This window comes from Xenopus laevis, chromosome 7S (genome assembly GCF_017654675.1).
Source record: "Xenopus laevis strain J_2021 chromosome 7S, Xenopus_laevis_v10.1, whole genome shotgun sequence".
NCBI classification, from domain to species: Eukaryota; Metazoa; Chordata; class Amphibia; order Anura; family Pipidae; genus Xenopus; species Xenopus laevis.
Genome location: NC_054384.1, coordinates 19,980,620 through 20,003,902, shown reverse-complemented (window position 1 = coordinate 20,003,902; position 23,283 = coordinate 19,980,620). Strand labels below are relative to the sequence as shown.

The following is a 23,283-nucleotide window of genomic DNA, read 5'->3' as shown; positions in this document are numbered from 1 at the left end:
ATTGAACCTTTTTTAAATCTACCATAAAATTGACTTTGCACGCTTCTTATAGTTTTGCCATAAAGAATTTGCCCAATGCTTTTACATTACCTATCTGACTCCCTGTGATCGCCTATGAGGGGGCTGCCATATTTGTGCAGCAGGAGCCTGTTAGCATTAGAAACTAACTGACAGGCTGAAAAGGGACAGTCAAGTTGGCAAAACAGTCAGGTTTAGGAACTTCGACAACAAAAACAAACCTTTCAGCAAAAAAAAAAAAAAAATCAGCATGACCTATATGTAACTTTTAATGTACATTCATATTTTTAAAATAAGTGTTTTAGTGACAGTATCACTTTAATGTAACTGAATTAGTCTCAGCGGGACTTGGCTTTTACTATTGAGTGTTGTTTTTAGATCTCCAGGGAGCTGTTATCTTGTGTTAGGGAGCTGCTATCTGGTTACCTTCCCATTGTTCTTTTGTTAGGCTGCTGGGGGGGGGGAGAGGTGATATCACTCCAACTTGCAGTACAGCAGTAAAGAGTGCCTAAAGTTTATCAGAGCACAAGTCACATTACTGGGGCAGCTGGGAAACTGACAATATGTGTAGCCCAATGTCAGATTTCAAAATTGAATATTAAAAAAAAAAAAATCTGTTTGCTCTTTTGAAAGATGGATTTCAGTGCAGAATTCTGCTGGAGCAGCACTATTATCTGATGCGTTTTGAAAAAAAATGTTTTTCCCCATGACAGTATCCCTTTAACCAAAAATATGATAGAAGTCAGTGGGATACAAGTAGGATCTGCCCAACTTGGATCAAAATTGCATCTCATAATGTTGTGTGGTAGACAGTCAGACCCCAGTAGTGTTATGGGGTAAATGTAATCAAAGGGTGTGCATCACATTACATTGTTAGATGCTCAAATGGGGAACAGACTGATGTGTAAAATATACATGTCAGTAAAGTGTCAAATAGTGATGGGCGAATTTTTCGCCAGGCGCGAATTGGCAGCGAATTCCCGTGTTTCGCGCCGTCGCATAGATTCGCAAAACTGCAGCGAAAATTCGCCCACGTCCATTTTTTTGGACGGCGGCAAATTTTCACTTCAGTTTTGCGCGCCAAAACGAGATGCTGGCAGCGTTTCGCAAATGTTTTGTTGAAGCAAAACGGGACAAAATTTGTACCTTCACTAGTGTCAAATGCTATTAAAAAAAAAAGAATAATAATAATGATGATAATAAATGTAACACCAAACCCCATCAGTAGAGTTTATGATCACAGATTAAAATGGAGGTTAAAAATTCATACGGGAGTCCATGTACAGGTTCTATATAAATATAAAACGTTAACTAGCCAGACTTTTTTATTGTATTTTTTTTTTTTTTTTTTTTTTTTTTTTAGACGTTCATGTAATTTACAGTCGTAAAGGCCTATGGCACGTGGGTTTTATTCCAATAATGACTGACCGGCCAATGTCCTACTGAACACAAACACAGGTGAACCTTGCCCAAAAATGCTCTGCCTCCCATCGCTCTGTATTGCTTGTCATTCAGTAGTGCTCAGAGCAACGAAACTCAGTGTTTTGTCCACAGTTATCTATCCAAAGGCAGTGGTCCACAAAACATTTGCTATTGGGTCTATGGGCTACGGCAAATTTGAACTGTTTGCAGTTCAGCAGACATGCTTTTTCATAAACTCCAGTGGTAAGGCAATTTCTGTTTGGAAATTCATCAGTGAGCAATTCCAAGCTATTAATCTCTGGCCTACAGGTGTAATGGGGAGGCGACAGCAGTTATCAGTGAAGGCTATGAAGAAGCAAATTCAAAGTTTGCCCGTCTGTCTACTAAGCTAGAAGCCATGCAGGCGGCAAAAACCTTGAACTCATGTGCCATAGGCCTAAAATTCTAAGTATCCCCAAGTATTGTGATAAAACCTGAAAACTTTTGTCTCAACTGTACAATAATACAGGTGTGGGATCTATAAACCAGAAAAAGTTATCCAGAAAGCTAATGGAAATAAAACGACAGCTGCCAAAATATCACTTTCAAACTGTTCACATTTCACAAATTTGTTGTTTCAGAGATAATAAATCAGAACCCTGTACTTGACAATAACTAAGCCACTATGAATCCTTTTTGATGGAGAAAGCAATTTTTTTTTTAAAGTAGGCATCCCATTTAGGAAATTAGGGAAAAAAAACATTATTCAGAAAACTTCAGGTCCCAAACATTCTGGATAATTTATCCCATACCTGTAGTGACTTTTTTTTTTTTTTTTTAAGAATTTTTTAAGAAAACAGAACAAAACATTTAACCCATAAAACGAAGAAAAAAAACTTAAACATAAAACTAAATCAAATTGGTTTCTTTCAGAAAAACAAATAAAAAGATAAAAATAAAAGTTCTTACTGGTGGCTGAAGAGAACATGAAAATCCTTCCATCTCAGTCCTTTTCCAGTTACTGTTTAGAGTTTATATAAATTGTTTCTTAATTAAGTCTCAATGTAATGGTTTCATATAAGCTGATTCCAGAAAATAAAATGATCACAGTTAAATCATTATACCAGAGGTAGTAAAAGGCTATAACAATTGATTACACTTTAAACAAAGACTTAACTTTATAATTAAAAAGTTAATCTGAAAATGCATTTGAAGGAACAAACAAATGGAACTAGTTGTAAAGTTTTAGTTTTCCCATCCACTGAAGGTGGCCATACACGGGCCGATAAAAGCTGCCGACAGACCGAGTCGGCAGCTCATTGGCCCATGTATGGGGCCCTCCGACGGGATTCCCCGAACAATATCTGGCCGAAAGTCAAGTAATAGTGCTGCTCCAGCAGAATTCTGCACTGAAATCCATTTCTCAAAAGAGCAAACAGATTTTTTTATATTCAATTTTGAAATCAGACATGGGGCTAGACATATTGTCAATTTCCCAGCTGCCCCAAGTCATGTGACTTGTGCTCTGATAAACTTCAATCACTCTTTACTGCTGTACTGCAAGTTGGAGTGATATCACCCCTCCCGTTCCCCCCCAGCAGCTAAACAAAAGAACAATGGGAAGGTAACCAGATAACAGCTCCCTAACACAAGATAACAGCTGCCTGGTAGATCTAAGAACAGCACTCCATGTCCCACTGAGACACATTCAGTTACATTGAGAAAGAAAAACAGCAGCCTGCCACAAAGCATTTCTCTCCTAAAGTGCAGGCACAAGTCACATGACCAGGGCCAGCTGGGAAATTGACAATATGTCTAGCCCCATGTCAGATTTCAAAATTGAATACAAAAAAATCCTTTTGCTCTTTTGAGAAATGGATGTCAGTGCAGAATTCTGCTGGAGTAGCACTATTAACTGATGCATTTTGAAAAAAACATGTTTTCCGATGACAGGATCCCTTTAAGGTGTCATGTCTGAGGGGACAATACATGATTTTTCCTTTGGCAAGCATAAATGAGAGATGACAATGCACTAAGCTCATGCCCTTATAGCATAGCTATGTTTTCCCAGCATAGTGGTCGGTTATTTATTCTATATACATCTGAGTGTAGGGCAGCTCCAATTAAAATAGTGACTCCATACAATAAGATCGATCTATAAAGCTTTCAAGCACCTAGGGACTATAAAATCCCCAGGCAGTAAATACGGCAGCTAGGGCTTGATTTGGCCCTATCTAAACTAAGTTGCTCAACTCTTTCCCTGAGTTAGAAAAATTATCTTTTATTCCAAATGCTAAACTTCTGAAATATATTTATGACTTAAAGAACAAGAAAATGTGAATTTGTTAAAGGGGTGCCAATATATTAGGCAACACCAAACAAATCAAATCAACTGTTTTAGGGATGCACTGAATCCAATTTTTTGTGAATCGTTCCAAATTTTTCCACTAAGGATTTGGCCAAATCCTGAACAGATTCAAACCCATAAATTGCACATACCAATTAAAGGGGCTGTTCATCTTTAACTTTTTGTATGATATAGAGAGTAATACTCTGAGAAAATTAGCAATTGGTTATCATTTTTTACTGAGGGTTTTGAATTATTTAGCTTTTTATTCAGCTCTCAAATTGTCAATTTAAGCAATCTGGTCGCTAGGATCCACGTTGGCCTAGCAACCATGCACTGATTTGAATACAAGACTAGAATATGAAGAGGAGAGGGCCTGAATAGAAAGTAGCAATTATAATAGAGTTAGCACAAGAAGGCAAATAAAAAAAAATTAAGGCAAATTGAAAAAATGCTTAGAGTTAACCATTCTATAACTTGGTGAGCCACTTCTTTAAGTTGACAAAGTGAGTTTGTGGGGGGGGGGGGAGTATGATGCTCATCGCATGGGGAAAAAATTAGATTTTTTTTTTAATTGTGCGACCAAAAGTAACATGATTTTAAGGGTTTAAATTCAAAGCAGCCAGACATTTTGATTTGGCCAAATCAGAAATCAGCTGAAAAAGGCTCCAATGTATATTGCTTACGTTTTTTTCCAGGTCAGGGTTTCTTTTAAGAAAATACGGCACCAGTTGAGAAAATAGCAAAATGCTGCACCACCTTTTTGCCACCTGTAGTGAACACACATTTCCTTGTCCTTTAATACTAACTTTGTAGGCCAAAAAAAATCCTAGGGTGCCACATTTGGTTCTACAGCTGAACAGCCCCTCCAGCAGAAATAATAAAAACTTGTCTCATTTAATAATTCTTAGTGGAGGATAGATCCTTAAAACACAAATTTTATACAAGTTCAAAAATAGGATGTAGAGAGGGATATTCTGAAAAAATTTGCCATTGAGTGTCATTTTTATTATTTGTGGTTTTTGAGTTATTTAGCTTTTTATTCAGCAGCTCTCCAGTTTGTAAATTTCAGCAGTCTAGTTGCTAGGGTCCAAATTACCCTAGCAATCATGCACTGATTTGAAGAAGAGTCTTGAATATGAATAGGAGAGGGGCTGCATAGAAAGAGGAGTAATAAAAATGAACAAAATTGTAGCCTTACAGAGCATTTTTTAGATGGGGTCAATGACCCCCATTTGAATGCTGGAAAGAGTAAAAAAAAAAAAGAAAAACCAAGACCAACTGAAAAGTTGCTTAGCATTAGCAATTCTATAACATACTAAAAGTTAACTTAAAGGTGAACCATCCCTTCCAAACACTTTTTTTACAGTGCAGTTGTTTTCAGATTGTTCCCCAGAAATAAAGACTTTTTTTCTATTACTTTCCATTATTTATTTTTTACTGTTTTTCCAAAATCTAAGATTAAAGTTTAGGGCAAGGCCAGACGTGACGTTTTTGCAGCGTTTTTACGTTGCGTTTTTAGAAAAGAACAGCCAGGCGTAAATACGTATAAACTGTACTACCACTGAAACTAATGGGAAACGCACTATGGCAATTCACACAGGGCGCTTACAAGCTGAAATGCGTCACAGGACGCCAGTATTGGCGTTTTTTAGCAGAAACGCCAATACGTCAAGAAACTACCAAATCAGTAGACTCTATGGGATCTGCACGTTTGAAACCACACTTTGCGTAAATACGCAACGTATTTTAAATATGGCGTCCAAATTCTCAATGAGAACATTGAGAAGTGCGTGTTGGGAAAAGAATCCTACGTGCTGAAAAATGCATGTTGACGGTCGCATGTGGTTTCAGTGGCGTATTTACGCCTGGCTGTTCTTTTTTAAGAACGCAACATAAAAACGCCACGTCTGGCCTTGCCCTTAATGTGCTTGTCTCTGGTGTTTCAGTCTGGCAGCTCAGTAATTCAGGTGCAGACTCTAAAGGACACGTGGTCAGATTTGGGGAGATTAGTAGCCAAACGACAAATCTCCTCTTCTTCGGGGGGTGACTAATCTCCCCGAACTGCCTTCCCTCCAGCTAGAGAGTAAATCACCGGCGGGATGACACTCGGAGCGATTCGTTTTCCGCAGTTTCCTCGCGGGGCAACTTCGGAAAACGAAGCCCTCCGAGTGCAATCCCGCCGGCGATTTACATTCTAGTCAATGGGAAGGCAGTTTGGGGAGATTAGTTGCCCGGAAGAAGAGGAGATTTGTCCCCGGGCGACTAATCTCCCCAAATCTGACTCTCTGCCCTAAACTATTTTGCAACATTTAGTTGATACATTTCTCAGCAGCATCTCTGGTGTATTAGCAACTATTGTATCAATTCTAACAGCTGCCTGTAATGAAACCTAAATGTATCAATTTAGAACAGTTCACAGGTAGGGATTGCCACCTTTTCTGGAAAAAATACCGGCCTTCTAGTGATGTGCGGGCCGACCCAATAGTTTACCCGTGGGTCGGGCGCGTTCGGGTCGACCTTGCAGTGCTCCTCACGGGTTGCGGGCAGGTGCGGGTTGAGCTCTTCTCCTGCTCTCTCCGCCCGCCACCTTCAAATGCCGGCATCCGACTTCCAGTTTTATAGTCTCGCGTCTGATCGCCCCGCCCCTTTTGTGATGTCATTGTGACGTCAATCAGCCGGGCTGGTTGGCGCGGGTCTATAAAAGGACCCCCGAAAGCGGGTGCGCGCGGGTTTGTAGGAAACCCTGACCCACACATCACTACGGCATTCCTTTATAGTTATAATTTTTCCCTATTAATAACTTTGGGGTCAAACATCATTTTTACCCGCCAGGCCGGTAAAATATTGACCAGATGGCAACCCTATTCACAGGGTCGGCGACCCACCCCAGAACAGTTTTCGAAGGTGAAAAATTACACTAAATTATTAGAAAAAGGTGACACATAGAAAATAGAAATTAATTGGAAAAAAGTTGTTATTTCTGGTGATGTCTGAAAACAACTAGTTGTTTGAAGGTGAATAACCCCTTTAATGGACTAGGCTTGTTCTACTGCTGGCTACAACATTGGCTCTCCTTTTCCATGGAACTGAAGCAGAGTACTACAAAAAAAAAAATAGTGACTGCAGGCCAAAGTGTCTTTGATTTGGACCACAACTCCCAGCATCCCCCCCAAAGGCACTTACTAGGAATTGGGAAGAGTCAGATGTGGCTACTAAGCTGATTGACCTTTGGAGGTGGACAAGCAGAATGAGGAATAGTGTATCCATCAAACATTGTTTCAAATAGATCAACCCTTGGTTTATACTTAATACAATTTAAATTCTTTAAAAAAAAACACATGATATTAGTTTTGCTGCAATGTGTTCAGACTGCGACACTGCGGTGCCGCTGAACTACAACTCCCACCATACTCACGGGAATGACGGGATTTGTAGTTCAGTAGCGGAGGAAGGGCCGAAAAATGGGACATTCTTCACCCCAAGATAATACAGCTTGGCCTGAGATGCCAGAATAACCTCCATTAGCGTTCAATGTATTGTTACACGGCACCGCGGCGGATCGCCAGCGATATACCACTCCCAGCAACCCCCGACAGGCTCTGCGGCCGGCGATATTGGAAGTGGTAGTTTAACACCGTCTGGAGACCCGCAGGCAAAACATCAATATAGAAAAGTGAAAACAGTAGAGAAAGGACAAAACAGATGCGCAATCAATACAGCCGGTGATACCCGACAGCCCAGTTGCACAGTCACCAAACCCCGACATATTTACTCACAAGCGCCTCTCTCAAACGCTCCCCTAAACCCTAAAAACCCTTAAATACCGCTTTAGTGCAGCGAAATACGTTCATCTACAGCAGATTATCTAGCGATGATATTACCTTTTTATAAGATGCCATCACCCCCAGTACACCCTTATTCCGAGGTACTTCCTCATCCGATGACATCATAGTCACATGGTTCCCTTAACGAAGAACGCTACGGCGGCCCGCAAGGAACACAAGTCAGAGAAACACGAAGACGGCATCTTTTTTTAAAACGATTTATTCAGATTAAATTTGCATACAAAATCGGCATCAACTTGTTTTGGTCGCTTTTTTTTTTGTCATGAAGCGATACAGAATTTATATGTATTGTCAATATGTTATCATGCCGGCTGAGCTATTGCATTCGGGGCCTAATGTAAAAAATGTATCAGTGGTTACCTTGTCTGGAATTAGGGTTGCCACCTGGCAGGTAAAAGTTATATGGTTGACCCCATACCTCCCAACTATCCCTTTTTCGGAGGGACAGTCCCTCTTTTGACAGCTCAACCCGCAGTCTCTCATTTGTACTGGAAAGTCCCTCTTTTCTCTGCACTGAACAGCCAGAAAAAGAAACAAAGTTTCTCACTTAATTGGCTTTTAGCGGAGAGCCCAGAACAGCTAACATGTGCAAATAAGATACTTTGTAACAATTTTGAGACACAAAAACACAGTTTAGATAAGGAGAAATATTTTCAAACTTTCATAACCTGCCAAATTTTGTAAAACAAACACGGTAATTAGGGGGTGTGAATTCCAGAACCCACCAGGGTGGTGTAGTCACAGAAAGGGGTGTGGGCAAAAAATTGCTGCGCTACGTGAGGAAAAAAATTTTTTGTCCCTCTTTTTACTTCCAAAATGTTGGGAGGTATGAGATCCCAATGTTATTAACAGGGAGCATAGATAAATATACAGGCAGTATCAGCTTCCTAGTATGTGTGGAATTAAGGGGGAATAGGGTTGCCACCTTTTCTGGAAAAAAATACCGGCCTTCCTATATATTTATCTTTTTTCCCTATTAATAACATTGGGATCTACCATCATTTTTACCGGGCAGATGGCAACCCTAAGGGGGAAGAACTAGTGTTGCCACTAAAGCTGGTATTTAACCGGCCCAGCCGTAAAAACAGGTCTGAAGGCCTGTGCCGGTATTTAAAAAAATACCGTCAATTACGTGGCCTGTAAAATTCGGAGGGGAGAAATGGCCATTTAGTTTTTAGCAGCTTCGCTGCTCCCTCCTGCCTCCCTGATCAAAATCTCCAGCTATGCGGCGCCTGGTTCGTCACAGCAATTACGTGACGTCACAATCTCCCGTGATGAAATTTGTGGGCGGCGTGACCTTTGTCTTTAAAGACGCGAGTGCAGAGGGAGCGTGCGGAGATACACAGAAGAGCAGGGGACTGTGCGGACTGCCTGGCAAACTGACAGCACACAGCAGAGCCGGGACTGTGGGCAGTGGAAGTGTCTGGACTGCGTGCTGTGTAGCCTGTGTTAGGAACTGTTGGGCAATATGCATTTACCTATAACTATGTGTGAAATGGACAGCGTTGGTTACTGAACTAGGGGTGGGGCTTTGGGCAGGGCTAAGGCCGCCATTTTTTCCTAGAAAAGGTGGCAACCCTAGGAAGCACCCAAATGTCCAGTGGGGTTGCCACCTTTTCTGGAAAAAAATACTGGCCTTTGTATATTTTTATGGTTCTTCCCTATAAATAACATTCGCATCAAGCAACATTTTTACCGGCCAGATGGCAACCCTAGTTGCCAGGTCTAATTTTCAAAACCAGCCAAAGTCAGCTACAAAATCAGCCCAAAAGTAGCCCCAAAAATAGCACAATATGTACAGTGACAAAAAGTCTAAAAAATAAATGAATATATGTGGAAATACGCCTTTTTCAAATTTTCACTTCTTCACAAATTTTTCCATGAAGCAAAATGGGACAGATTCAACCAGGGGCATAAGTACAGAGGGGGGGCCCAGGAGGTATAGGGGCCCCATGAGGCCCTAATATATATACAATTTCAATAAATATTGCTGAAACAGGTCAATCTCTAGTAATTTTGGTGGCCTGCAAATTTTTGTCCCAAAACTGTCTGAAATTTAGGAAAGTCACCAGAAAATGTGAGAATGCTTAAGAGTGAAGAGACTGGGGTACACAGCCAAAATCTGGTAACTCCTGACTTCTATACAAGTCAGTTCCATTGCATGATGAATGTCGGGACACTCCACACATTACATTGGTGTTGGTCTGGGCTCTCTTATAAAAGCCATAAGTGGAGGGGGAAGGAATATGCCTATATAAAATAAATGCTTTGGTATTGACAACCTCTCCTTATAAAATGTTACTGGCATAGGGTTGCCACCTGTCCGTTTTTGACACAGCGATTGGTGTCATAGTCCTGCCCCTGGCGTCACGACCTGCCCCCACTGCATCTGAGCCCCACCCCCTATGCATCACAGCCGGCCCCTTCCATGTCACAGCCCCGCCACTGCCTGGTCTCCACCGGGCTAAAAGGTGGCAACCCTGTACTGGAATGAGGGAGGATCAAGCCCATTTAAGCCGATGCTGTGGTCTGGAGACATGTAAATAGTTAGGACCACCATGTGGGGTTTACCCTGATGTGGTATGGTGGCTTAATGATCTTAATTTTGTAACTAAAAACACATGCACTTGCTTGGATACTAAATTACTTGTGAAACGGGACCAGGGAATGTGAGTTGATCAATGTTTTTGTTGTATGTTTGTAACTGTCAGGGAGCCGGGAGATCCCTCCAGGGAGGTAGTCAGGATCAAGGAGGAAGCCCACTGTGGGATCAAGGTCGCGGTATCCAAAGGGTTAATAAAACGGATTATCAGAGTCCAGGCAGGAGTTCAAAGGCAGGCAGAATAACAAGCGAAGTCCAAAGTCCAGGCAAGGGGTCAGGCAACAATCAGAAACTGTAAGATACAGTCTTAAACTAGAACACAGGATACCCAGGAAACATGCAGGAAATGATTCCTATACTTGGGCGCCATTCTGGCGTCTTGGTAGCGTTTAAATATTTGAATTTGGCGCCATGACGTCACTGGCGTCCTTGTGCCGACGTCGACGTGCTGGCGTCATTGCGCCGCTACCCTGGAACTGCTCCGGGCGGCGATCGTGACAGTAACTATCCTAGCCAGATCAGCTGCACTTCCTTTGTATTTTTATTTGGCCTAGGAGTGCTCCTACAACCCCCTTTTGTTTTGAGTAACTATTATTGCCCTGCCTCACTTGGTCATCATTAGCAACAGCACAGTCACCCGCTGCCTGCATTTTGCACCTGAATTATATTTAACCCACCACTGAAAAGCATTAAAAAATACAGCCAAATTTACCTCCGAAAATAAGTGGCTTTGGACTGAGCTAGTAATACAACTGGGGATATGGCCAAGGGCATAATGGTGCAAGGCCAGGGCATAGTAAACATGACCAAGGCACACCAGAAATATAGAAGTGTTTGGTTTGGTCTGGAATACATTTGGAGATCTATCCTTTTACTTCGTTTCCAGCACATCGGGCAGAAGATAAAATCTGACAACTTCTTTCCACTGACCTTAATTCCTAGACCCTTCCAGCAGGGCCAGACTGGGAGTAAAAAGCAACTCTTTCAAAAAAATGAAAGCAGCCCAGTTATTAATTTACGGCTTTTTCCCCCCACAAGTTAATAAACAATTGGTGGTCAGGGCCCCCCAATACAATGAAAAAAAACATTGTTGGCCAGGGTCCCCCATTAAAGGTCAGCCCCACTAGGTTAAAAAAAACTTATTGGGGACCAGCCCCCCCCACAAGATAAAAAACACTGGTGGCCAGGGTCCCCCACTAAAGTAACCACAAAAAAATTGGTGGTCAGGGCTCTCCCCTATAAAAGTTAAAAACAATACTGGGGATTAAAACAAAAAAAACATTGGTGTTCAGTTGAAACATACCTTTAAAATTTGGCAGACAGTCTTCTTCCTCCTAGGCGACAGCAGCTTCTTCGTTCTCATCGGCTTCGGTTTTTTGGCAGCTTTGGCTCCCATTCAGCTAGTTCCGCTTTGACCCCATTCGGCTTCGGCCCCCATGCGGCTTCGGCTCCCATCGGCTTCGGCTCCTATTTGCTTTTGATAAGGTGACCAGTAAATTCTGATGTTTCTATAGAAGACGAGTTATAGCAAACAGTGTACCTTTTGTTACATTACACCATAGAATGTATAGTCTATAGAAGACAAATTTAAAATGTACAGTTAGTTACTGAATGCAAATTCTGTGAGATCAGTTTCCCCAGTCTATGCAAATTGTTGTATCCATAAAGTTCCCTTTTGAACTTCCTTGTTAATGTAGAAATATACCTGATTAATGGTTTTAAAACAAGAGTGTAAAAACTAAATTCCAATTAACCTGAAAAACCAGATATCAGAGTAGTCACTTAGGCCTATTAAACTGTAACTGTAAAGAGATATCTTATATTTTTATTTAATGTATATTTGATACCTGTACAGTTATTATGAAGTGCAGGAACCACATTTAATTAAAGCAGTGTCTCTTAGACAAATGAGAGAGTTTGCATGGCACAGAGTAAGGTAAGAGTTTCCCTGTAATTCAAGACACTTGTAAACATTTGATAATGGTCGCATGAGCATGTTGCTGCCTGGTGATTCATTTTTCCTATTTACTGTACATTAGAAAGAAAGCTTGGTTAACATGATACATATCAAAAGGCGTATGTATACCCAGTGCTTAGTATGACAGTATTTTTATATCACATCAAGGATTATATCTAATTAAATGAGATCTATTTGATTGTATTTATTTTATTACTGTTTAGTATCAGTGGCAAATAATGATATTGGTAATCTGAGTGCCTGTCCGTAGCCCAAGGCTCAGGAGTGGCCCTAAGCTTTTCATTTTGCCACATAATATTGGCCATTGAGCATTGCACTATGTAGCTGGCACATATAATATTAATCAGTGTGGAATGCAAGTACCTTGTGTCTCACTGTATAATGTATTGGGGTAGTGGTAGCCTGGGGGTCATTTACTATCTTTTATTACATTCAAATATGCTTAGGATGCCTCTCTAACTGCACCTACCACCTACTGGATGCTTATCTATTGGCCATTACTTTAATTTTGCAGGATAATGAGCAATTCAGTACTTGCTGTATAAGAGAAGAGAACTCAAGTCTGTAACATTGGGCAGTGGGCATGGGATGCGATACCTCAAGCTAGCGTGCTTTGAAAGTACTATAATACCCCCAGGTGGTAAGTGACGGGTTCAGTCACCCTAGGAAAATTAAGGTTGTCTGCTAGGTATTTAGATCCAGAAGTTAAGGGAAAACTATATCCCCTGAAAAATGTAAGTCTTTATAAAAATATATTGCATAAAACAGCTCATATGCATGCAAACCCTGCTTCATGTAAACCATTTTCATAATAATATACTTTTTAAGAAGTATGTGCCATTGGGTAATAATATATAGATAATTGCCATTTTAAGAAATAATGGCTGCCCCCTGGCATCTGGATTCACCGTGCACACAAACAAACCCTACATGTAAGGACACATGAATCAATTAGAGAAAATTCTGTCTTTTGCTTCCATACTTCTTCCTGTTACAGTAAGAGGCACAATTATCAAAGGTCGAATTTTGAATTCATGTGAGTTTTTATAAAATCCCATAAATTCGAAATTTGACCAAAATTTATTAATAAAATCAATTTTTTTTAAACTCGAATGAATGGAATCAACCCAGAAATTCTAAACGAATTTGAATTGAATTTGATTCAAATTTTAAAAAATTTGATTTGGGTTTATTCTCCGAAAAACACTTGAATGTCAGAAAGGCTGCAAACAACTCCAAATTGATCCCTGGACCTCTCCCATTGACTTAAAGAGTAATTTGGCACGTTTTTGGTGGCAAATAGTTGAATTTGAGTTAATTGTGAATTCTGAGTTATCTGTTGCTTAAGTATTCATAATGGGGGTATAGTTTTCCTTTAAGAACATATGGGAACTATCAGATCAGGTGGAAAAAGTCACCTTTGGGTGCCCCTTAAAAGGCACCTGTTGGGTAAAAATGTATCCCCAACCAAAGGTGCAGGCTAACAGAGCCCGCATTCCGGTTGGGAATAACAGTAGTTTTTTTAAAAAAAAAATACCTCCCGCCAGCACTAGGCTACCCACACCGGGAGGGAGCTCCCGGTGCAAGCAGTCATGTCCGGGAACTCGCATGCGCATAACGCGCATGTGACGTTACGCGCATGTGCATAATGAGCAATTCGGGACAGCTTTTCATTATGCGCAAGTGAGTGACTGGAAATGGCGGGGGCATTTTTAAAAAAAAAAAAACTACTGTTATCCCCAACCGGAATGCGGGCTAGTAGATATTGCATTATGTCACCCTCATGAAGCAGTGCTCACTGGTGGGCTACGAAATGCTTTAACTTTTACCCAAATAGCATCGTTATTGCTGTATCCCTGCAATCACATTATCATTCCAAATCTGACATGCATGCATATGAAATATTTTTTAGTAAATATTTCTTTGGGATGAAAGTGTCATTCTGCTTGTTTTCTTCATTTTATAGAAAAATAAAATCATTTTACTTATAAATAAAAAAAAATATACCAGCAGTACAGGGGCGTTTCTACCACGAGGCAAGATGAGGACCTTCCCTCAACAAGTCACCAAGGGCAGAAAAAAGCCACTCCCGGTAACGTTAAGCAATATATTTCCAGTATTTACACTGGAAATTCGTCTCTTCTTGCAGTGCGGCCCCCTGCCGGCTATGTCTATTCAAGTGCGGGTGGTGAAGGGGGGCAGCATCGCGAACACTGCCTCAGATGCCTTTAACAATAGAATTGCCCCAGGGAAATTCAAGCATGGGGAGAACATAATAACACTGTATAGGTTAGTGCTTATGTTGGAATCAAACATAAATACCAACACTGCAGGGCAGCAGCTCTAAACACTGAGCCACTGTTTGAAAAAATATATTAGCAAATAATATATAGAAATTTTTATAGATATAGATATTTTTAGAGAGTGACAAAAGGAACGTATCCAAAGCCAATGTTTGCAAGGAAAAGCCAGATGGTTGACTAATCCACATGTCAAGAACTGTGAACACAGGGGTTACCCTCAAACAGTTTATTTGTAGTCTACAAGGGGCCCAGTGTAGTGAGAGAACTCGCCAAATGTGTGTAGGTAGTGCCCAGAGGGCAGAATTATTTGATTTATGTTTGTATATTGAAATGGACACCCCTGTGTATCAATAAACTTCCATAAAGTAAAGAAAGCCCCTGTTGTGGATCCTGCAAAATTGGAAAATGTATAACAATATACATTGGACCAAAAAATTGTTGAGCCTCAAAAAAGATGACAAATTCAGACACAACAGTGTATTATTTTATTTAACTTTGTTAAATAAATAATCTAGATAAATAATATATATTGAGATTAATCCAAGGGTATACTGCTAATAGACCAACGTTTTAGCAATACTGGAGAAAGCAATTGAATGAGATCTGGGTGTTGTCAGGTGATATTAAAGTCAGTAAGACAATATTAGCATACCTGGATGGCAATGTAAACAAGCATAGCAGTGTGTCAAGGCCTCAACCCCTATGTAATGAAAAGAAGAGCAAAGATGAAATTGCAATTAGCGAGGTTGGATCAATGGTAATAATCGATCATTGAAATTAAAAGGCTTCTATAGGCAGGCTATAGAAGCCTAGAGAAATAATTTGTTCACTAGAAAGTGTGACTGGCAGTATCAAATAAGAATTTGTAAATGAAAATGATTAAAATGTAATTTTGGTAGAGAGGTAATTAGTCCATCTACAGTATAAGAGCTATCTGTGGCAGTAGTGTGAGCCTGACTCCTTTTTAAAAAAGGGCCAATAAGGAACTATTGAAGCAATTATAGGAACTATAGGAGCAATTGAGGAAATTAGACTTTTGTAATTAAGAAATGTATTTTATTGATTAATGACTAAAAGCAAACATAATTTAGATATTAATCTTGGCACTGAATAAATATTTTTATAAATCCAAAGTTACTTCTGCTTTTAGACAGCCATATTACAATTAATAAATGTTCTAGTCATTTAACAGTTCCGTAACAATGGAATGAGTTTAAAGTGCATAGTAACTAGAGTGCTAGTCAGGCTTCTGTATTCACGGGAGTACAACTGAAATTATTTAAAGATGAATAGTTATGTTGAACATAGTTACATAGTTAGATCGGGTTAAAAAAAAGTCCATCAGGTTCAACCCCTCCAAATGAAACCCAGCATCCATAAATGCACACACTAACGCCTCCATACACTCGTATAATCTATATATACACTAATTATAAATTTTAGTATCCCAATAGCCTTGAATATTATGCTTGTCCAAGAATAGGTTAGTGAGCAGATTAGACATGATGAGGTGTGGTTAGAAATCAGATAGTATCGGACATATCCTGTATATATGCTCCTTAGCTGTAAGACATAAGCTTGAATGTTTAGCAGTTAATGCATCAGCCAGGTAGGATGTCAAAGTGAAAGTGGATGAGATGAGAGAAGTAAATGCTTAAATGGACAACATTGTACTTTAAATCTCTGTGCAAGAGGGTACTTTATTGAGAAAGTGTGGAAGTGTGAAAGTAATAAATTGTGATCAAACGGGGTTGGTTGAGAAATGTGCTGATGTGGATTTTGACAGAGCATGTGTAATTTTTGTATTTGTTAAAAGAAAGCCGTGAAAGGGGCTCCTGTCTAGTTGACATTTTATTAAAGAGAAATAAAAATGGTCAGATCTCTATAGATGATGTAACACAAAGGACTAACAGCTTTATTTTTAAATAATTCATAGGAATAAAATAATCCTTGTGTGAGGTGGCTCTCAGATGTAAGGGAATTATACTCTATATCAGTGCTAGCCAACTTCTGCGGTACCGAGGGCCGAATTTTTTCTGGCCTACATAGTGGAGGGCCAATAATGGAAGCCAGTGTTGACCACTCCCTGTTTTTAAACCACACCCACTTTACCACAAGACCATGTCCACATTAATTGTGGTAACACACCAAAAAACAAATGGTTGGTGCTCACTGCAGGGATATCACTTATCACTCATATGTGAAAAAAGTTGTCATATTAAGACTTACTCTTAAATCCATTTGCCTCCTCTTCTCCGTGGATAACACAGCACCCCCAGCACACGATTAAACAATTTAGGCTCCCCTAACAATAATTTATTTTCAAATGCTAACAAACCCCCCGAACAAATACCAAGGTTATGTTCCACATGGCACACACAGGCAGAGTATGGCACACAGCAGAGTATGACACACACACAGCCAGAGCAGGGCACACACAGGCAGAGCACGGCACACACAGGCAGAGTATGTCACACAGGCAGAGTGTATCACACACAGGCAGAGTATATCACACACAGGCAGAGAATATCACACACAGGCAGAGCAGGGCACACACAGGTGGAGCAGGGCACACAGGGAGCATATGGAAGGCAGAACAGAGCAAGTGACAGGGACACAGGGCTGGTGCCCCATTAGCATTTTGTATAAAGTGTGAGCATGTGAACAATGTGGGCAGTTTCAGTCTGGATCTCAAGTGTAAACAGTACAGGACTTTAGGGGTGTGAACAATAGAGGTGTCACAAGTGTAAACAATGTAGGGTATCACAGGTGTGAACAATACAGAGGATGACACTGAATTTGAGGTTTAAACAATGCAGGGGCCAGTTAATCTCTGTAGTGATACCATTTAAGATTTACACATGGTAAGAAAACATAGCAGGTAGGTGGGGGGCCACAGCGGGCCGCCGTTGGACAGCCCTGCTCTATCTAATTCAGTGTTATTATATGACACTTTCAGATAGAATCATGAGTCGACACAGCCCCGTTTTAAAAATATTAAGGGCAGACATTTGAATTATGTGATCAAAGAAGGTGTTTGTAACTTTATATCATTGCTGGATCCCATCTAAAAGCCCCTTTATACTAGCAAATTACGCAAGATTAAAAAAAACATTATGCAACACTAGGAACATTTGATGTAAGGATGGCAGTCATTTAGTCTGAACTGATGTAATCTTCTAACCACCATCGCTCAGAGATTCTAATCAGATCTAGTTCATTCTGTATAATACCTCCGTAGGCAGAACAGTTCACATAAATACAGTGCGCACCAACATTTGGCATCATTCAGCCATGTGGGTACATGCATAATTCACGGAAAATAAATGTGTGACGAGGATCACTCAAACACTGCCAGATCAAAGCATAACTTGGTCAAACACTGTCAGATACAGACAATTTTCACTCAACAGATACCTGATTGTGCTGGGCTCAGACATTCTGCCAGTAAACATCTCATTCAAACGCTACAGGCTTATGCCATGTCCAAATGCCATTTCAATTAAAAAAAGGAAAAGCCAACTGAACCGTTTACGTAGGGATTATATATAAGTAAAGAACTTACCTGTACCCTCTATAAAAGTAAGTGTGAATGAATTATACTAATATTTAAAAATAACTATTATATAAGGTACCATGCTCACCTTCACAATATAACAGACAGTAACAGATGATGACTATAGATGTGGGGCCTGTTATCCAGAAAGCTTGGGGGGTTTGGATAAGGGGTCTTTCTGTATTTTGCATCTCCATAACTATGTTAAAATCATTTATTAAACAAACCTAACAGAATTGTTTTCCCACCAATAAGGATGCATTATATCTTAGCTGGGATAAAGAACAAGATACTGTTTTGTTAGTACACATAAAATTAAAACATGTTTTAAAATCTGGAATTATGTGTTCAGAAGTGAATCTATAAGAGGAGAACTTGCAGTAATTTAGAGATTTTTGGATAACGGGTTTCTTGAGGAGTACTATTAGGAGTACTGAACTTTATTATTATTAAACTATAAATCAAAAACTTATCAGCAGCTCTAAAAAGTTCTGTACTGAATGATTAGGATCTGCCAAGTACTGAAGATTATAATTTGATTATAATTTAGATATGGGTTATTGTCTTGTCCTGCTTCCTGCATAAGGGAAATTGAGTTAAAGGTCAACAACGATATGTTCTTTCAAGATATCATCAGCATAAAAAGAATAAAATATAACTGTTATCAATATAAAACTGACAAAATCAGCCACTCAAACCATGTAATAAAAAAAATGTTATTATATTTTCATACACTGAACAGCACCTAACAATAAATTGTCAGTATTTAAGCCAAAACTGCCAATTTAGGATGGAACTAATTGCCCAAGTTAGCATAACTGTAACTCAACGGTTAGTTCTCAATAGACAGATTTAAATGATGTAAAGTTAGTGAAAGTTTTGGAAAAAACCCTAATGCAATTATAGGTGATAATGTACATTAAAGCAAGCATCTTTCTAGTAACCAGACTGCATGCAAATTAAACCATAACAAATATTCAGGTATTCAAATCTGTTGATTGTGTATTTATTGATTACAAATTTCCAGTGGTTTTAAAGGAAAAGGAAACCTAAAATCACTGGGGGTGCCAAATGGTTAGGCCCCCCAATGATTCTAGCCATTAACCTCTTACCCTAGGCCATTACTTTTCTTCAAACAGATCAACTCAGGGTACTTTAGGCTGAGCACTGTGCTACTATATTTGTTCAGCCTCACTTTACTTCCCTGACTGTCCTGGGTTAGAGCAAGAAAAGAATTTTGGGGTGGAGCCACCTTGGTTCATAATAAATAAGGAGAACCAAGTGTCGTTTACCTACTGGAATGGGTGTGCCAAGTTATTAGGCACCCCCAGTGATTCTAATCATTAACCTCCTACCCTGGGCCATTACATTCTTCAAACACATCAACTCGGGGTACTATCTTTGTTCAGTCTTCGTAAAATCCCCTGACTGCCATGGGTTACAGCAAAAAAAGTGTTGGGGTGGAGACACCTTGGTTTATAAGAAAGAAGGTTAACTGGGTTCATCATGAGAACCAAATGTAGTTTGCCTAATAGAATGCCATTGCTAGAACAAATATCTGTAACAACACGGATATCACTGTATTCCAAAATCTCAATTCACATCCCAGAGTACATATGAACCTGGTAGCAAGATATACAGTATGTGTATCGAAGCTCAAAATCAAATATAAAAGGCTATGATGGTAAGCCTCTTTGATATACACAGTCAGCAATAGCTCAGCAAGTATAAGTAGAGTTTTAACTTTGGCATCCTTCTGTTGTGTTTTAGCAATTACTGCAATAAAGGAATTTTTTTTGACCATTTGTGGGACTATTGTCCATTTTAATTGTGTTCCTTGGAGAAGGAGCAGAATGAAAAGTGAAGTGTGCCATAAATATGAACTGTGGTCTGTGCAGAGTGACCAAAGGGGGCAATATAGTCATATGTTGAGCCAGATGTTTCACTCGGTATATAAAACGATTCACACTGATCTTGTTGACTTTTCTGGATTTTAAAAAAACATTGGAACCTTGGACTAGCCCTGATATAATATGACTTGTTGTCAAGAGCCAACAAGCATCAATGAAAAACCTGAAACTCAGAGTAACTTAACCATAAACAGTGTATAAAATCAAAGAAGGAAAGGTCACTTCCCTGGGCTTGATTCATGTTTTAATTAATGGTATACTTACAGTCAAAGTACAATCAACTGACTCAGCAGCTCCTCTCCAATGATCCCATTTGTTTTTAACTCCATTGTCAAATGCTGTATAGTATGCCAGGATATGAGGGTTTATTTTTGGCATAACAGATACAAGAACTATATCATGCTACTGCTCAATAAGCATAAGACACTTTAGTGACTGATCGGCCTTCTTCCAATATATGCAAAACAAGCTAGAATTAATGAAAGATGCTGAAATAAGCTTAACTTACTCTTTCTGTATGAAAGCTATGTGCATTGTTCATATGATTGGTTTCAATATGCACGGCCGATTGTTTTCCCAACAAGTCTCTATATGCAGAGGCATTTGAATTAAATGCATTATTTTTCATAAGTGTTAAATAAATTAAATATTACGATGCTACATGCTATAAACATGAGAGAGACACTCAAAATGCTTGAATACTTTGAGGAAACCGCTGGAAAAGATGGAAATATTTCCAAATAAATAAAACACAGTCAAATGTCTGCAAAGCTTTCTTTCAAAGTACTCATGAATATTTAGCTCATCCTCATGTAAAATATATGGCTTTGTGTAAGAATCAAGAAAATGAGGTGTATGATTTTTTTTTCTGATTTATAGAAGCCGAAACGGATTATTCATAGCAGAGCAGCTGTGCTGAAAGATTCATCCTCTGTAAAATGTGATTGTACATCAGGCTGTGTGCAGGAACAGAGCTATGACTAATGGCTGCTTTACAAATAAATGAGAAGGTTTGTGCAAGAACTGTAAAAAAATACAATTCTCCAATTGACAGGCAATCTCTTTATCATGCGCATGGGCCAAAAAAAAGTATTTTTCTTTGGATTGTACAGGGAGGAAAGGTGATGGAGTGCTGTCACAGAAGTTTATTTTTCTGAAAGCAAGCACGTTATTTTGCACAAACAATAAGACCAATTGAATGGTGGTACATTTACAGCAGATCATGTGTTTCCAGGAAGGCTGTAAAATTTCACCTATCTGGTTTAAGTTGAAAAACTTTTTATTTTGATGAATGTTTGCACATTTTGATTTCAAGTCATTAAATCTTATAACTGTTTATAAACTAAGGAACGTAAAAATTGACACATCTTTTGTTCTTTACCCAGGAAAATTCTCCAATAGACGGGTGTGATCTGCTCATAAGAACTCTAGGCATTAGCAGTAACACTGGATCTTAACACTGGCATCTTACTCAGCGATTCCAGACTGTAACATTGGGGGGCAGATGTATCAAGGGTCGAATTTCGAGGGGTTAAATCCCTCGAAATTCGACTGGGGAATAGAATCGAATAGGGAATTCGGGCGAATTTACGGGCTGGCGAATAGTCGATTGGGCGAATATTCGCCCGGCGAATAGTCGCACGATCGAATAATCGATCGAAGGATTTTCATTTGATCGAATGATCGATCGAATGCCTTTTTATTCGGTCAAAAACTTTGAAAAAAAGCCTATGGGACTTTTTTTTAAAAGAGACAGTACTTCGACTATCGAATGGGCGAATAGTCGCAGCGTTTTTTCGCTCGATTCATTCCAATCATTCTACTCAGGCGAATTTACGCCAATTCGATAGTCGAGGAGCACACAAACAACTCGAAATTTGAGTTTTTTTCCCTCTGTTCATTCACCAGAGCTTGGTGAATGGGCCCCTAAGTTGCTGGTTGCTTTACAGACAACAATAAATCAAAATTAAGCATGCAAAATTATTTCCAAAAATGTGAATTGTTTTTAAACTAAGGGGTCTATTTACTTTATTTAAGAATTGAATTTCTACTTTTTCGAAGAATCTCAAAAAATGTGTGTTTTTTCCTATATTTCTTAAAAGCGCTAAAAATTCAAGATTTACTGAGTGTTAAAAACCTTGAAAAAAAATTGGGGGCCAGGCCCCCCCTACAAGTTAAAAAAATCATTGGTTAACAGCCCCCAGTGCTGTCAGGGAAATGCAGACTTCAGAAGGGAGGGCCAGAGCTTAGGTGCCTGCATATTCTTTCTGCTGCCAATTGGTCACTGAAGTCTAAGTCCCGGTACAGAAGCACATGGATTGGATGGGTCAAGTTCGAACTTTCCCTCCAGCCTATCCAATCCCCATGCACTTTCCCGGCATTTAAGGTGGCCATGGGCGCACAGATAATATTGTACAAAACACATTTTCGTACGATATTCGTGTTTTGAAAAGAGCCAACTGATATCAGCAGAAGACTTGGATATCGGTCGGCTTGTTGATCGGGCTGGACGGAAAATTTTGATCGGGTGCCTTTGAAGCCATTGTTAGTGCTGAATCGTCAGATACAGGTAGAATTCTATTGTTCCTACCAATATATATGACGATTCAGCTTTACACGTGTGTATTGAAATGAACAATCTTTCTTGGAAACATCTTTTCCAAGAAAGATCGTAATTGTTACGTCTATGGCCACCGTTAGACTTCAGTGACCAATCGGCAGTAAAGAAAAGCTGCTACAGTGAAGATGATGCTGTGTGCTGCTCTCTGACAGCAGAGGAACAAGTAAGTGCAGCACTGGACAACTTTCCCCCCTGATGGCGGCCCTGGTGCCCCATGTGTCAGGGCCCTTGTGTCAAGATGTGTTCCTTGCACTCCTGTATAATTGCACTTAGTGCTACTTCCTTCCTATGCAGCTGTGCCTATTGACACATGGGAACTTGGGGCTACCTATAGTGGCCTGCATCAGTCGCCACAGCAGAGTTGAAAGTATAATGTCCACTATTTGATTGCCTATACACTTAAAAATCCTGAAGTTACGTCTCCTCCAGTGTCAGAGGATATCCTTAGACTCGACGAATCATAGTAAAAAAGTTCCTGGTGTATCGACAAACATTGTTTATAAAACTCCGAGAGGCCTTTTCTTTTTCCAGTTGACTAAGCTTTTTTCTTTTTAAAGGGAACACAAACAAAAAGAAAATAACAAAGACTTCAGCTAGAAATGCTATACCTTATGCATTGAGGTTCTGTTTGAGCCCAAATTCAGCTAAAACTTTTAGAAATGGAGAGCATCTGTGTACAAATTTGAAGGCATGGATTATT

At 39.6% G+C, this 23,283-nt stretch overlaps 1 protein-coding gene across 15 annotated transcripts in view; it reads right to left on the bottom strand.

Moving 5' to 3' along the window:
- btrc.S (beta-transducin repeat containing E3 ubiquitin protein ligase S homeolog) overlaps positions 1-7,801 on the bottom strand; it is a 117,649-nt gene extending 109,848 nt beyond the window's left edge. For 3 of the 15 annotated variants that reach the window (XM_041570396.1, XM_041570404.1, XM_041570409.1), the window contains exons 1-2: positions 7,651-7,801; positions 2,389-2,501 (exon numbers count right to left, since the gene is read on the bottom strand). In XM_041570396.1, the coding sequence (XP_041426330.1) occupies positions 2,389-2,421 (33 nt within the window). In that variant the 5' untranslated portion in view covers positions 2,422-2,501; positions 7,651-7,801. 15 annotated transcript variants of the gene reach the window in all.
- Positions 7,802-23,283: the final 15,482 nt, after the last annotated feature.